Here is an 18,007-nt window from a genome sequence, read left to right on the forward strand (position 1 = left end):
CCAGGGCCTTGTAATCCTAGTGCTTACTGGAGGCTTGTGTTTGGAAGGCCCACAGACATCTCAGGGTCAGCATGTTCCATAGGAATCATCACCTCACTCACTGGCTCTCTCTGTTCCTTGTCTTCATCCTTATCCTGCTTCATAGTTTATTTACTTCTCTGGATTTTCTGCTAGACTTGGCTTTTCTTTATCCCTCTGCTTCTTTCCTATTTGGGCGATGAATTCAGTTTTAAATGTGTAGAGTGTAATTCAGATATAGTAGAGCTCCTTTGTAATGCTGAAATTAGAAGAAGGCATGAACCTACTATATTATGTAAGAATATTGGTTTACAATGGGTTATATGTGGCTCATAGTTCAGAGAACAGTACAGGTAGGCTCTGAGGACAGTTTCTTATTTTTATTTTACTACATAGTCAATATTAGTTATTTCATTAAAGGTATTCTTTCTTTTGATTTGTCACTACTAGACCAGGAACAAGCAACCATTTAGCTCTCTGGGCAGAGAAGAAACCCACTGTTGTCCTACATTGCATTGCATCCATTGATATGCATCCCCGGATATCATGTTTAATGTTAGATGCAAGGGCATGATGACAGAAAATCAGTTAGTTTTCAGACAAGGAACTTCCAAATGAGTTGTGTTCAAAACTACATGAATTAGACAATGTGGGCATAGGAATTTGTATAGTTTACACATTTGCTATATAAAACTTAAAATATAGAATATATTTTGAAAAACATTTGCATTGTTCTAGACCAGGCATTGGCAAACTTTTTTTTGTAAAGGCCCTTGTGAATATTAGACTGTGCAGACATGTGTTCTCTGAGGCAGCTTGATTGTCGTACAGAAGTAGCTGTAGACAACACCCAAACAGACAAGTGTGGCAGTGTTCAAGTAAAACTGTTATGAACTTCTGTAAAAATGTGGATTTTTATAATTTTTACATTTCTTAAAATATTCTTTGATTATTCCCCCTTCCTCCCCCATATAAAATGTCAAAACCACAGCCATACAAAATGGGCGGGACGCTAGACTAGGCCTGCAGGCCCTGGTTTGCCATCCACTACTCTAGACCAAAGAGGGTAACATTTTAAAATATGCCAGTAGATCAGTTAACTTGGTGACTTTTTAGTATTTTAAGTTTCTTAGAACCTTAAGTTCAGGGATTAAATCTTAACGGAATCAGTGGTGAATAAGGATTTTTTTAGTATTTGTTCACTGTGTCCCAGCACTATACCAGTGAATACTTAAGAGACATGTTCTGACTTCAAATAATTATTATGGTTTGCAGAGTCAAAGTGAACATAACCTAAACCAAAAAGAGAATAAATGTTTAAAATTATGCTACATTCAGAAAGCAAAGAGATTTATGTAGGAAAAGAAAGGCTGAAGAAGTTAGATGCTTATGGAAAGTAGAAAATGGTCACAAATTCTTTACTGTTTTCCTTGGCAATTTTAATTAGGTGAGCTCACAGAAATGAAGCATCTTTATTTTATTTTTTTAATTTATATATAATTGATTTCAGAGAGGAAGGGAAGGGGGAGAGAGGTAGCAGTATCAGTGATGAGAGAGAGTCATTGATCGGCTGCCTCCTGCACGCTACTCACTGGGGATGTTCCCCAGGCATGTGCCCTTGACCGGAATGGAACCAGGCCGACAATCTATCCACTGGGCTAAACTGGCTAGGCAAAATGAAGCATCTTTAAAATCTGAGAATATTAGTAACATTGTAAAAGTAGGGAGCAATATAGGAACACTATATGTATACTGGGTGTTTCACATCTACATTGTATCATTGAAATAAAATCTAGATGAGGTTTAAGGTGGATTTAAATATAATTTAAATACAATTTTTATTTTTAAATATTTTAGCATATATTAATGATGTAGGGTAAAATGAGATTGAAACAAACTTTAAGCAATCTCAAGAGTTATTGAGAAAGTGCTTTATGTTTGTTGAATGAGTGAATGTCTAGGAATTGAGTGGTATATTGGTTTTCTCCATGTGCAACTGTTTACTTCCACTAAAGCAGCATCTGTATACTCTTGATTGAACTTGTCTGCTAACTTTAGTAAGGAGCTGTAGCGAGGCATAGCTAGCATAATACAGATGACTGTCGTTGCTGTTTTTAGAAGAAGCAGTATGTCTGACTGGCTAGCATCTGTTTCTCTCTTTGTCATAGCATGCTGGAGACAATTCAATGTTCAAAATGTAGGTAGCCCTCAGTTAAAATTAATTGATATGTTTGAAATCATGGACTATAATGTAAAGTGGACTGAGGGACATTCTCAAATTTAGCTTAATTCAAGGATTAATTTTCTAGAAATAACCAGCGATTGTGAAGTTTTCGCTTACCTCATTCAGCATGATAGACATGTGACCCTTACAAAAGAAGAATTTATTTTTATGGATTAGTAATTCTTTCTAACAGGTACATCGAAAAATCAGAGAAGATTCAGATATGGCACAAGATTCTCTGCAGTGCCTCGCCCAGTTAGCTTCTTTGCACGGACCTGTCTTCCCCGATGAAGGAGCACAGGTTGACTACCTAGCACACTTCATTGAGGGTTTACTGAGTACTATCAATGGGTAGGTATACTTGCCCTTTGTCACCAAAAAAGGAACTTTCATGTTTGTCTATATGCTTACAGTGGTGGAACAAAAGCTAGTGATTTTTTTCCACTTTGTATATTTTGAATTATATGATAATTTGAAATTAATACAGAGACATGCCTTTAAAAATGAATGAATAGGTGAAAAGTTTTGCATGTTGGGAAATGAGTTATTGTAACTTGTCTTCCACCACCAGTAACATTTGTTACCTGGTTTGTAGAATTGAAATAGAAGATTCTGAAGCTGTGGGGATCTCCAGCATTATCAGCAACCTGATAACTGTGTTCCCTCGAAACGTCTTAACTGCCATTCCAAGTGAGCTTTTCTCGTCCTTTGTGAACTGCCTCACACACCTCACTTGTTCTTTTGGGCGTAGTGCTGCTTTGGAAGAAGTGGTAAGTGACCATTCTGAATTAATGGTGTCTGTTGTTCACAGGAAATTTGCTGTGCCTTTGAGACATTTCTCATGACAAGTAGTAATTTTAAGTGAGTGCTAGGTGTTGTTAAAATTGCCCCTTTTTTTGTTTTTATGTGCAAATTACTTAGTAATTTGTGTTTAGAAACACGATTTTTTTTTAAATGTTGTGGATTAAAATCTCTTTAGTAGATTAAATGTATTGGTCTCAAGATTTAACTTTATGATAATTTAGTACCTGAATGTAGGAAATGGAATGAAACGTTTATACTAAGAATTATGTTGAAGTTCCATTTTACAATAAGAACTTTTATGTTTAAATAGTGCTGCTAACTTTGTGGTAGACTAGTAGTTGTGATTATGTGTAACTTTATATATTTATTGACAATTTTAAAAATTTAGCCTTAAGGAAATTATGTAAATATTATTTGGTTCAAATAATTATAACCTTCTTATTTTGATTAGACTGTGCTCTTTAATTTTTTAATTTTGCTACAGTTTAATAGCATATCTTGATAACATTTAAAATGAAGACCAGTAACAGCCACTGAAGATGTTTTTCGGTAAAAATTTTCAAATGTGTATTTTCCAAATTTTGTATTTAATTTGGAAAACATGTACTAGAACTCCTTGAAACACAACTACATTTGTAACAGCTATGGTTAATATCCACATTAATCATGGGAAATCATTGTGCCTTTTTTCCCCTACAAAGTAGTTATTAAATTATAGAATCTAATTATTCTCTTTATGAATCAAAATGTGGATCTTTTTCAAAGATTGTAAGGGTTCAAAGAGTATAGGTATCTGTTAGAATTTCCTGCTAAATCTTAACTGAGTTCTTTTGTTGGGAGCCTGGGAGTGTGTTTTTTTTTAACTCTTAGAAGTTCAGAGGATAAAGGACTCTGGAGTGGTTATGCTTATGTGGCTGGGCATCAGTAGTTTGATGAAGAAAGGAACCAGGTCAGGCAGACATTTGTATGTTGGAAAAAATGTAGGTAGTAGAGAAATTGGAGCTTAAAGGCATCGTATGTGATTTTCTCAGGGGGAACAATTATGTCTGAAGGATGGACATACAGGGACATTTTAAGTATTTAAGCTTTGTTCAGATCCCTTTCCGATTATCACGGATTCTGAGTCAGTCAGATTTCATTTAACACAGTTTTGTTGTACTTTGTCCTCCTCCCCCTCCCTCCTTTGTATGTTTTCTAAACCAGATGGATTAGGCAGCATGTCCACCTCATATTTAGAAACACAGCTACCTTTTGGTTTCTATTTGTGGTTAAGGATGTTTCTAAGTGTTTTATAGAAGAATTGTTGGAAGATACAGAACATTCTTGGTTTGCAGAGTTTTAAGTTTAGAGTTTATTTATTTTGACCAGGAGACAGACAATTTGGCAATGGTTTTTCGCTCAAGGTCTCACTCAGAAATATTAGAATACAGAAACCCTAGACACACTTCCCGAGAAGTGTGCTTGTTTTACAAGAAGGTGTACTCTAGTTATGATATACCTGATAGGTTTCACTGAAGAAAAGTGTTATTTCTTTTCATTAATCATTTCTCTTAACTGATCTGTTTATGACACTTAAAAATGTTTTAAACAATAATTTGTTACCTGTTAAAAAAGTTAGAGGGAAAAGGTATGTGTAAAGCTTGCTTGACTTATACTAGCCAATTTGGCAAGGTTGGTGAAGTTTGGCTGGGGTGGGAAGCCACCCCACAGGGTGAACTGCCAGAAGACTGAACGCATTCTCATTAGTGTCATCTCATCCTTCCACTGTTTGCATGTGGCTCCTATGTCCTGGTCCAAGGACTGCATAGGTGCAGCAGACATCAAAGTACTTGTACCAAAGTGGAGCTTCAGAGACAAAGTTTCCCTGAGTGATTGTGGTGCCAGCACATAATACAGAGTTGAGCCAAGGTGGAAGATGTGTAAAGGAATGATCTTTTAAGTTAAAATAGAAAGATTGCCCTATCCGATTGACTCAGTGGGTAAAGCGTCAGCCTGGGGACTGAAGGGTCCCGGATTCGATTCCGGTCAAGGGCACATACCGCAGTTTGCAGGCTTCTCCCCGGCCTGGGCCCAGGTCATGGCTTGTGCAGGAGGCAACCTATCGATGTGTTTCTCTCACATCAATGTTTCTCTCTGTCTCTCCCTCTCTCTCCCACTCTCTCTAAAAATCAATGGAAAAATATCCTTGAGTGAGGATTAAAAAATAATAATAAAATAAAATAGAAAAATTGAGGGATATTAAAAAAGCTGTTTTGGGAGTCAGCATGAAACAGAAAGAGTATGAACTTTGGAGGGAGACAGTACCTCATGAGCCAAGTAATCAATCCTGGGCAAATTGCTTACACTTTATGAGCATGTTTCCTAGACAATATAGTTGGAATGATAACTTCTGATATTTTATAAAGTGGATTAACTATATGAAGGTGCCTGCACATGTGTATAATAAAATGTGGATTAATAATAATAAATTTTGAGTGCCTGTATTATTTTTACTGTCTTACCAAGTAAGACTAACTTGCAAACCAATAATTTTAATACTAGTTTTCTTTATTATTTTAATTTTGTGAGATTTTTTTCTGATTTTCTTTTTTTATATATCAAAGGAACTTCTTTTCCCAATAGGGAAACATTCAGCACATACACTTATCTTATTGTGATATTTTTTTCATAACTACATTTATTTAATATATATGTATATTTATTGATTTCAGAGAGGAAAGGAGAGAGAGATAGAAACATTAGTGATGAGAGAGAATCGTCGATTGGCTGCCTCCTGCATGCCCTACACTGGTGATCGAGCCCGAAACCCGTGCATATGCCCGCCATGCGGCCTGGTACATACCAGCGGGAGGATTGTATCTCTTTAGAAATTTCAAGTGTCTGATCTTGATTATGTTACTGTAGGGGGGGCGGGGAGCATCTTAAGGGGAGGAAAATTTCTTTCTTTTTTTTTTAATGGAACAAGTTCATTTTATTTTTTCAATTGATCTTAGAGGGGAAGGGAGGAAGGAACGGAGAGAGAAAGCAAAACATTGATCTAAGGGAGAAACATCGATCAGTTGCCTCCCACATGCACCCTGATGGGGGGTCCAACCCACAACAAACCGAGCCACACCAGCCAGGGCTGAAGAAAAATCCTTGATGTTTGTATGTGTTCATGAAGTACATCCTTGCTCAGTGGCTTTAGTCTGTTTGTAAAGAGATTGTGACAAACCCTCACATTGTAGTAATCTGAAACTGTGCTCAAAAGAGCAATTCTAGCCTTTAACCACATTGTTCTTGACTGTTAAAATTTCTTGCTATTACTTGTGACTTCCTGAAGCCAAGGACTTTTTCAAACCCCCCCGCCCCCCATAAAGTTATTGTCTGTTGCCAAACTGAAGAGTTAAGAATGTTTGTGGGGATGAAACTATTGACTTAAAAATCCTAACAAAATAATTGTTCATATTTCTACAAACACATGCACTTTAATTCAGTAAAATTTGAAGCTAATATGACTCAAACTCAGTACTCTGGTTTCTTGATTTCTTTTGTCAGTAGATAATTTTAAGTTCAGCCCCCATTAGGTTCATCAGACAGAAGCCATGGTAACTGGTTGAGTTCATTCAGAAACAGCCATCATGCTACTTAAAAACTGAAATATATGTTTGTTTGGGTGTGTGGAGTGGGTACATAAGGGAGGTGGTTGTAGGTACATTTTATAAAGGAAGAACTTTATACGTAAGTTTAGGGCATTTGAGGCCCATTGTCAAGACCATCAGGACAAGGTAGTAAAGAAAAAATACTTGATGAACTTGTTAGAAGTTCATTCTAGAGTGTGATGCCTCATGACAGCATTTAAGCTTCAGCATTGTTAATTCAGTACTGGTTTCTAGAGCTCCATGGACAGTTACTTTGTGGAGAAGAGATGTGGTCAAAGGAGTTCATTGAGGCCAAATTACAAACTGTGAGTGGGAAGCAAACCTGAGTGATATTTCAGTGATAAGAGGGAAAGCAGTAGCTGACTTTTTGGAATGGTGACGTCAGTACAATGAACCTTAGCTCCTTAGAGGATGGGACTGTTTGGGAAGCCACACTGCACGCCCACCCAGCGGTTCTGATGATACTATGAGAGCAAGACACAGTCTAGCCTAGCCCATTATAGGCATTCACTCCCTCTGCTTGAAAGATCAAAGAATTGACTGAGATGCTGGATTATTTGTTTAAACCTTGCATTTACAATGGTCTTCTTTTTAATACGAACAGTAATTTTAGCTCTACTAGGATATTTGGAAGACAATTTGTTATTATTGCATCTTAAATATAGATTCTCATTGAAAAAAGGCTTTAAAAATAATTTTAGTGTTTTATTTAAATTCTGATTGGTTTACAATTTTACCAATGCTGACTTGTCAGTTCTTACTTTTTCAATTTGCTGCACCAGTCCTAGCACACAATCACTGATTGTTTAAGTGTTACAGACTTCTGGCACATGAAGAGAATAGTGGATTTAAAATAAAGCCAATTTACTAATATAACTATTGTTCCATATGGCATTAGAAACAACCAGATGTAATGGGTTAGGGGTTCAAAAGAAACACTTCAATGAAGTAGAGAAAGGGATCTTTCTACCCACGTATGCCAGGGGAATTCCTGAGATATCACTCCAGTGGGAGTGCTGCTGATTAATTCCTTCCATAAATGTGTCCTGAATATCTACCATGTGCCTGGCATGGTGCTTAATTCATATGTATTCTTTAATATTAAGAATTTGGGAATTTGTTATGCATTTCCAAAAGGAAGAAAGTATGTTAATCTAGGAATGCATCATTTAAAAAAACTTGTCAGTCACAACTCGAACTCATGGTGTTCTTGTGGGGTATATTTTTAAGTAATCTATCTATAGGACTCATTGAACAGCTGCACTGTTTGTCCACTAAATCAATTTCTCCTGGGGGATTTCAGAAGCCAGGAATACTGTCAGCTGCACAGGTACTTTGAAGTTTAAATAAAAATCACAAGAGAAGGAATTAATTTTATTTTGTATTTGACATTCAAAGACTTCTAAATTCTTTCTTAAAATGGAGAGTTTTACTTATGTTATTACTGTTACATTTCCCCAAATTGCCATATTTGCCTTAAATGATACTGCTACCCTAGAGAAAGAATCTCAGTACTTACACAGATGAATAATAGCATGCACCAATACAGCTCTTCTAGTCTCCATTCCTGCGTTATCCTGTCTCGTGAATGTTTTGCTCTGTGCATTAAATGTGTTATTTGACCTGTCATTGAGGTTTGGGTGTTGTGCCAATGCCTGTAAATGCTCAACTGGCTGTGAAATGTTTCATTTATATAAGGGAAAAACTTTATATAAAAATTCTAAGAATAATAAAATGAGCAACTGTGTACCAACCATCCAGATTAAGAAATAGTATATTGGTAAAACCTGGAGTGTTTAACCCGTTCTGTTACACTCAGCACATTTTTTGTTGCATAAGCTATTTCTGTCAAATGATTTTTTTCATCGTGTTTGCAAATGAACACTGTCAGTAAACTTTCTGCCAGTGTCCTTGGCACTTTTTTTTCATTCTCTGTGAGCTCTGTTGTGTTTTCATTCCCAAATCCTTGTGAAGAGCAGTATGGCAGCAGTAACCTCCAGCTGGAAATGAGAATACAAAGTCTAAGGTCATGGAACTTCTTCTTCTTCTTCTTTTTTTTTTTTTTTCAGTTGATCAGCAGCCTAGCCAGGTTCTCTAGCCAGGATCTCCAGCCAAGTTCTCTCATGGAACTTCTTAAAGGTGGTTATTCTTTAGAATAAACTCTTCCATGTGAGAATTAATCACCCATTCCCATCTTACTGCCCTTTTTTTTATGTCTATGACTCAAAGCTTTTAAAAACTAAGTCATGTAATTTATGTTTACATAAGAAGACATTACTAATGATCAAAGATAGAGCTTTCCAATTTCATAGAAAAGATTGGAAGTTGTTATGTTGGTTATTTGATAGTTGTAGAGAAACATCTAATGGGGGATGGCTTATACCAAAAACCTGCTAGTAACTAGTACTGTAGTGGATAGGAATACTTTTGGAGTTTGCAGCATAGCAATTGGATTTAGACCTACTCTACTTGAGATTTATCTTCTATACAAGACTTACCTTGTACATTTCTGCAGTATCTGATATTAGGTATACACGCACACTATATTTTTTACAGCAGTTTTGGATCCACAACAAAACTGAGGAAAACACAGAATTCTCTTATATCCCTGCCAACACAGTTTTATAAAATCAACATCCCCCACCAGATAGTACAGTTATTAAAGTTGATGAATCAACATTAACATGTCCATATTACTCAAAGTCCACAGTTCACACTAGGGCTCACTCTTGGTGTTGCACATTCTTTGGGTTGAACAAATGTAGAATGTTATGTATTCACTGTTACAGTATCTCACACAGAGTAATTTCACTACCCTAAAAATCCTGTGCTCTGCCTATGTATCCTCCTACTTCACCCTCTGGCAACCACAGATATTTTTATTGTCTCAATATATTTTTTTTATTTTCCAGAATGTTATATAGCTGGAATCAAACAGTATTGTTAGATTCAGTTTCTGAAATTTAAAAAAGTGGAGCAATTTACATACTGAAAGTTTTTTTCCAAAGCTTTGTTTGGCAGCATCTTCATAAATACAATTAATGACTTTTTATATATTTACATCAGACAAAGGCAGACTTTTTTTTTTAATAGCTGAAGAGCTGTAGATTCACCCCTATACACTTCCAAGTTAATTATGGGCATTGAAATGTAAGTGCTGATATCATATTTAATCACCTTCCCCACACTTCAGTCCCAAATGGAGTAAAGTGGGGTCAAGTAGTCTCATAAGCTCTAAGCCCGTTTCCAAAGCCTTTCTGGCAGCAGGCCTATCAATACTTAGGGCATGAGCACATAGTGTCTACTTGGGACTCCTCCATCATCACTGTGCACGTGCTCAGGCTTGGCTGCTGGGTGTTGGCCAGGGTGGCCATGGAGCAGGGCCAAGATTTATGAAAAAGCACACGGTTAGGTTTCAGTTCACCATGATTAGACTGAAAGCTCTAGTTGCCAATTGTCATTAACTACATATCTCACACTTTGCTTGATGAATTACTTGTATTGGTGTTCAAAAGGAGCCAGAAGCCTCTTTAGCAGTTTTTAGTTCTTATTTTAAATTACCATCCAATGAATAGAGGCTCTTACATTCTCTTGAGGTCTTCTCTTTTGTCTTATATCAGGGCTTTATGGGAGGGATTGTTGAACTCTCTGACAACAAAAAGACTTTTATATTTTCTACTTTTCTGAATATAAATAAGTAAATTACAATACCATGCATGATGTGTATACTGAAGAACAATGAAGGTAGTTTTTGGAAAATGCCCTGCTTCTTCCTTGAGACACTGGAGGTCAGAGATGCTACTCCCTAAGTTCCTCTTAAGATGCATTACCAGTCTGTTTATTTTGGCAAGAGAAACTGTTAAGACTTAACAAATGATATCTGCAAAGCACATGCTTGTGAAGTATATAAACAGGCCACAGATGTTTCTGTGGGAAGAAACGATCTTATTCATCTTCATATTCCACATGCTTAGCTCTTAGCATTCAATAACTGTTTGTTCATGAGTAAAACCACCTTCTGCTGCTGCTAATAACAAATTGAGCATTGTGTTGACCTTTTTTCACATTGTGTTTGATCATTATCTTTCTTTAGTCCTCAAAACCATCATAGGTGATTTTATTACGTCATATTTGATACAGACATAAAATAAAGCACATAGTTTCTGAAACATAATAAATTGACCATGAGTGAATCCACAACCCAGTGCAAGAATATTACCGGTACCACAGTTGATGGTACTAGTAAGTCCCTCCCATTAAAAAAAGGTTTTTTAAATTGATTTTAGAGCCTTAGCCGGTTTGGCTCAGTGGGTAGAGTGTCAGCCTTTGGGCTGAAGGGTCCTAGGTTCAATTCCAGTCTAGGAAACATACCTCAATTGCAGGCTTACTCACTGGCCCTGGTTGGGACATGTGCATGAGACAAACAGTTGATGTGTCTCTTTCACATTGATGTTTCTCTTTCTCTGTCTCTCCCTCTTCCACTCTCTCTAAACATCAGTGGGAAATATCCTCGGGTGAGGATTAACAAAAATAAAAAAAATTATTTTACAGAGAAAGGAAGGGAGAGTGAGAGTGAGAGAAGCATCAATGTGAGCAAGAAACATCAATTGGTTGCCTCGCATACACACCCCAACAGGGGACCAAATCCACAACCTGGTTGTGTGCCCTGACTGGGAATCAAACTGACAACCTTTCAGTCAACAGGGCAACACTCAACCAATAAAGCCATACCGGCCAGGATGAGCCCCTTCCACTGACAGTATAATTTCCATATACCTTTACCAAGTTTCCCTAATATTACCATGTCTTGACATCACAGTTCTTGCCAAACTTGCAAGTACTGTATAAAACATGGTCTGGAGCAGCGGTCGCCAACTGGTGGTGAGGTCCGAAAGGTTGGCGACCACTGGTCTGGAGGATATGGACATCTTTTTGGGTGCCATTTTGGAGTCTACCACAGTCTGCCTTTCAGCCCCTGAAGATTCACATCTGTCCATCATGCAAAATACACTCATCCTATCCCAACATTCTTCAGAGTCTCAACCCATTGAAGCATCACCTTAAGCCAAGATCTCAGCTAAATATTATCAGTTCAGAAGTCTAAAAAAATCTCATCATATAATGAGAACTTATAAGATTTACTCTCTTAGCAACTTTTAAATATGCAGTACAGTATTATTAACTATGGCCACCATACTGTACATTGCATCCTCATGACTTATTTATTTTATAACTAGAGGCCTGATGCACGAAATTCGTGCAAGAGTAGGCCTTACTTCCTCCTGCTGCCGGCACTGATTTCCCTCTGGCACCGGGGAACCAGGCTTCCCTCCGGCCGCCGGCAGGCACCCAGGACCTGGCCTTCCCTCACAGCTCCGGCTTCGTTTGGTAGGTCGTCTGGAAGGACGTCTGGTCTAATTAGCATATTACACTTTTATTATTATAGATTGGAAATTTGTGCATTTTGATCCTTTTCACCTATTTCGTCCACCTTATCACCTCCATTTCTGGTAACCATCAATCCATTTTCTGTATCTGTGATCTCAGTTTTGTTTGTTTTTTTGTTTTATTTTATTTTTTAGATTCCACATACACATGAGATCATTCAGTATTTGTCTTTCTCTGTCAGATTTATTTCAGTTAGCATACTGCCTTCAAAGTCCATCCATATTATCACAGATAGCAAGAGTTCATTATTTTATATGGCTGACTAATGTTTCGTGTGTGTGTGTGTGTGTATGTGTGTGTGTGTGTGAATATGTCACATTTTCTTTATCCATTCATCCAATGGTGGACACTTAGGTTGTTTCCATGTCTGGCCATCCTATATAATAAAAAGGTAATATGCAAATTGATCCTCACGGTGGAATGACCAGTCGCTATGACACATGCTGACCACCGGGGAAAGACGCTCAATGCAGGAGCTGCCCCCTTGTGTCAGTGTGCTCCCACAGTGGGACCTCCGCTCAGCCAAAAGCTGGGCTGATGGCTGTGAGCGCAGCGGCAGTGGCGGGAGCCCCTCCTGCCTCCTTGGCAGCACTAAGGTTGTCTGACTGATGGCTTACACCCGCTCCCCCTGGGGGCACCTAAGCTGTCAGTTGGACATCCCCTGAGTGCTCCCGGGCTGCCAGAGAGATGTCTGACTGCCAGCTTAGGCCCGATCCCCTGGGGAGTGGGCCTAAGCCGGCAGGTGGACATCCCCCAAGGGGTCCTGGACTGCGAGAGGGCGCAGGCCGGGCTGAGGGACAAATTTTCATGCACCAGGCCTCTAGTTGTAAATAATGCTGCAATGAACACATTGGGGGCAGGGGGCATATATTTTTTTGAAATAGTGTTTTTGTTTTCTTTGGATAAATATCTGGAAGTGGAATTGCTGGATCAGATGGTAGTTCTATTTTTATTTTTTTGAGGTACCTTTCTTTATACTGTTTTCCATATTGGTGAAATCCCCAGTCAGGAGCCGGGATCAAACCTGCAACCCAGGTACATTCACATCAACAGTACTGGGGTTATTGGGTTCCCTTTTCAGCACCTCCTCACTAAAACTTGTTGTTTATTGTCTTTTTGATAATAGCAGTTCTAGTCGGTATGAAGTGAAGCTGGTGGATTTGATGATAAGTGACAAGCATCTTTTCATGTGTCTGTTGGCCATTTGTAGGTCTTTTTTTTTTTTTTTTTGCTATTAAGTTGTACGAGCTTTTTATATATTTTGAATATTAGCTTCATATCAGATAGATGATTTGAAAATATAAGAAATATTTTTTTTCCCCATTTATTAGGTTGCCTTCTCATTCTGTTGATGATTTCCTTTGCTGTGCAAAAGCTTTGACATAGTGCCATTTGTTTTTTACTTTCGTTAACCTTTGCTTTTGATATTTATCCTTACTCTTTTGAAGGGTAGCACGTGTTTGCAGCTGATTGGCCTGTTCTTACCAGTAGAATTTTGGTAGTCCAATAGAGTTCCTTTATTTCATTCTCTCTCTCACCCTTTTAGGTCAAGTTGTCAGTGTTTCTGCTGATATAACATTCTCAAGATTCTTGTGGGTCTCCTGTGTATGTCTTGGGGATTCTTGTCATTAGACAAGAGGGTCCTCCATAGATCTCCTATTCTCATGTCTCTTCCTAGTTTCTGTTTAGATGGTTGGTTCAGGGGATCCTTGAGTTACATGTGTAATCTCTTCAGCACTACTCTTGGCTTTCTCTCTATAGCAATGCTTTCTTATAATTAACCTCCTCTATTTTAGCATTCCTCTTTTTGTTTTGTTTGTGATGTAAATCAGCTGGGAATTTCTCAAATCATCAACTCCTGGTTTCTTTTAACATTTCACGCATTAAAATAGCTTTCCTCTTACATTTTACTATAAGCACCAAGAAGAAACCAGGCTCCACTTTCATTATGGTTCTTGGAAATTGCTCTAGCTAAAATATCCAAGTTCCTCACTAATAAATTGTACTTTTCACACAACTGTAGGATATAATTCAGTTAACTTTTTTGCCACTTTTCAAAAAGGATTGTCTTTCTTCCAGTTTCCAGTAATGTTCCTTATTTCCTTCTGAGTCATCACCAGAAGCACTTTAAAAAAAATTATTTTAGAGAGAGGAAGGCGGGGGAGGAGCACATTGGTGTCTATTGGCTGCCTCATGAACGTGCAAAAAAATAAAAATAAATGAAACATAGTCTTTTTTTTTTTTTTAAATATATTTTTATTGATTTTTTACAGAGAGGAAGGGAGAGAGATAGATAGTTAGAAACATCGATGGGAGAGAAACATCGACTAGCTGCCTCCTGCACATCTCCCATGGGGGATGTGCCCGCAACCCAGGTACATGCCCTTGACCGGAATCGAACCCGGGACCTTTCAGTCCGCAGGCCGACGCTCTATCCACTGAGCCAAACCGGTTTTGGCAATGAAACATAGTCTTAAGTTGCTTTCCCAAGTTCTAATAAGATTGAGCATCTTTTTGTATTGTAAATGTGTAATTCTCATGGTCATTCGTATGAAAGGCTGGATTAGTTCATGGCCCCTTTCCTATAAGGTTATCTTCTCTTACTGATGTGTAGAAATTCTCTATATATATACTGTTGCAGCTCTGTTCTCCCAGCTTGTGGCCCTCTTCTCACTTTATGGTATTTTTTTTCTTAAATTTGGAATCACTTTAGATTTACAGAAAAGTTGCCAAGACAGTATAATTTCCATATATCTTTTACCAAGTTTCCCTAATATTATCACTTTGTATAACCATGGTATGTGTCAGAACTAACAAAGTAATAACATTACATTTTTTATTAACTACATGCTTTATTTGGACTTCACCTACTTCCCACCAGTATCCTTTTTCTATTCCGGGATCCAGTCCCTGGATACCATATTGCATTTAGACTTGATGGTATCTTATGATGAACAGGTGTTCTTCATCTTAGTTGAGCTCATTGTCATTTTTTTATGATTTGCATTATTGGCTTCTTGTTTCAGATACCTACCCTTCCTGTGTTTTCTTCTAAATATTCTAAAAGTTTCATGCCCGGGCTGGATAGCTGAGTTGGTTAGTGTTGTCCGATATACCAAGGTTGTGGTTTCAATATCTGGTCAGGGCACATACAAGAAGAAGCAACCGCCGAAACCGGTTTGGCTCAGTGGATAGAGCACCGGCCTGCGGACTGAGGAGTCCCAGGTTCGATTCCGGTCAAGGGCATGTGCCTGGGTTGCGGGCACATCCCCAGTGGGAGATGTGTAGGAGGCAGCTGATCGATGTTTCTCTCTCATCGATGTTTCTGACTCTCTATCTCTCTCCCTTCCTCTCTGTGAAAAATCAATAAAATATTTTTAAAAAAAAGAAGCAACCAATGAATACATAAGTGGAGCAACAAATCTCTCTCTCTCTCTGTCTCTCTCTCTATCTCACTAAATCAATCAAAAATAATTTTAAAGCCATTTGCCTTTCATGACTACCACTTTAGAATTTAATTTTGGTATCAAGATTTAATTTTATTTCTATATGGCTAATAAAGTATTTTGAGTGATCCTTTATCAGAATTGGAAACAGTTTTTTAAAAAACATGAATAGGAAAGACCTATGGAGGACCCTCTTGTCTAATGACAAGAATCTCCGAGACACACACAGGAGACCCTGAGATTTTTTCAGCATTCATTCGTTCATTTCTGTTCTATTCCCACCCCCTCCCCAGTTTTTTTTTAAAATATATTTTTTATTTTAGAGAGGAAGGGAGCGGGGGAGAGAGAGAGAAACATCAATGATGAGAAAGAATCATTGATCAGCTGCCTCCTGCATGCCCCCCACTGAGGATCAAGCCCAAACACGGGCATGTGCCCTTGACCGGAATTGAACCTGGGACCCTTTGGTCCGCAGGCCAACGCTCTATCCACTGAGCCAAACCAGTTAGCCCCCCTCATCCCCACCCCAGTTTTATTGACATATATCATTCTATAAGTTTAAGGTGTATAAAATGATGGCTTGGTATATATTGTGAAATGATAACCACAATAGGTTCTGCTAACATCCATCATCTCATATAGATATAAGAAAGAGAAAAGAAAAAAAAAAGCCCTTGTGGTGTGAAAATTCTTAATATTATCTACTCTCTTAACAGCTTTCATAGCACACAGCTATGTTAACTATAGTCATCAAGTTGTACATCACATCCCTAGTACTTATTAATCTTATAACTGTAAGCTTGGACCTTTGGACCCCCTTCCTCTAGATCCCTAGCTCTGGTAATCACAAATCCACAAGTCTGTGAGTCTGGTGTTGGTTTTTTCCTCCCCATATGTGAGATCCTATGGTATTTGTCTTTCTCTGCCTGACTTATTTCATTTAGCATAATGTCTTCAAGGTCCATCCATTATGTCAAAATGGTATGATGGCCTCATTTTTTATGACTGAGTAATAGTCCATTGTTCGTATGTGTGTATAAAAATTTATTAATTCATTGATGGACACTGAGGTTGTTTCCATATCTGGACTATTGTAAATAATGCTGCTGTGAACACGGATGTACAGATATCTCTGTGAGATAATGTTCTTGTTTCCTTTGGATATATTTCCAGAAGTAGAACTTCTGGATTGAATGTTAGTTCTTTTATTAATTTTTTTGAGGAATTTCCATACTGGTTTCCATAGTGGTTGATCAATTTACGTTCCCACTAACAGTGCACAGGGTTCCCTTTTCTCCATATCCTCACTAGTACTTGTTATTTATTGTCTTTTTGATGATAGCCATTCCAACATGTGTGAGGGGACATCTCATTATGACTTTGATTTTCATTTCCCTGATGATTGGTGATGGTGAACCCCTTTTCATGTACCTGTTGGCCACTTGTATGTCTTCTGTGGATATGAACCTATATCAGATAATGTGGTTTGCAAATATTTTTTCTCATTCTTTGTAGGTTGTCTTTTCACTTTGTTTTTCCTGCCAGCAACCCGTATTGAATAGCCCTTCATTTCTCAATAATTTTCTGGAGTACTGCTGTCATATGTCTAGTTTTCACATATAAATGGGTTTTTCTTGATTGGTCAGTTTGTCTTTCTGCACGCATATTTTGCTTTGTTCTGAGGGGATGTCTGGATATAGTAGGACAGATGTCATTCTTTCCCTCTCTCTGTCCTCCCTCCAATTCTTCAGAAGAGTCTTGGATGTATTTGCTTTTTATTCTTTCATATAAATCTTCTGTTTGTCAAGTTGGGTTATAGGGAACCTTTAATGAAGAATGGACATCACTACTATATCAGCTCTATACATAAATGTGGTGTTTTTTATACTAATTTAGTTCTAATTGTCTTCCAATAAAGGAACAACTTTTTATTTAGTACCTTATATTTTTGTTGCTATTATATCTTTTTTAAACCTGACTTTTCAGGTTGTTCCTGGCATTGAGGAATGCATGCAGTTGGTATTTCTATATTGGTCTGATATGTACTAAATTTAAAAATTCTTACTGATTCTAATAATTTGTCTTTAGTCATTTTAGTTTTCTGTGGACAATTATATCTTCTGTAAATAATGACAATTTTGCTTCTTTGCAGTCTTCACAATTTGTATTTCTTTTTCTTGTACAATGTTGAATACTGAAAACATTTTTTCTGGCTTATCATTAGGAATAGTGTTTGTTATAGGTTTTTGAGCTATTCTTTATCAGAATTGCTAATAGGTTTTTAAATACATGAATGAGTATTGGATATTATTAAATGTATTTATGCTTAATCTGGTAATGTGATACATTGCTTTTATAGATTTTCTAACACTAAAATTACCCGTGCATTTCTGAATTAAACCCAACTTGATGACCATGTATCGCGG

At 37.5% G+C, this 18,007-nt stretch overlaps 1 protein-coding gene across 3 annotated transcripts in view; it reads left to right on the forward strand.

Annotated features, from left to right (window-relative positions):
* XPO4 (exportin 4) overlaps positions 1-18,007 on the forward strand; it is a 143,856-nt gene that overhangs the window by 83,764 nt on the left and 42,085 nt on the right. For all 3 annotated transcript variants that reach the window (XM_070409326.1, XM_070409328.1, XM_070409327.1), the window contains exons 8-9: positions 2,436-2,593; positions 2,838-3,012. In XM_070409326.1, the coding sequence (XP_070265427.1) occupies positions 2,436-2,593; positions 2,838-3,012 (333 nt within the window). The remainder of the gene's footprint in view (positions 1-2,435; positions 2,594-2,837; positions 3,013-18,007) is intronic.

Source organism: Myotis yumanensis, unplaced genomic scaffold (assembly GCF_028538775.1).
Source record: "Myotis yumanensis isolate MYYU_CA2020_CCGP unplaced genomic scaffold, mMyoYum1.0.hap1 SCAF_3, whole genome shotgun sequence".
In the NCBI taxonomy this organism is placed as follows: domain Eukaryota; kingdom Metazoa; phylum Chordata; class Mammalia; order Chiroptera; family Vespertilionidae; genus Myotis; species Myotis yumanensis.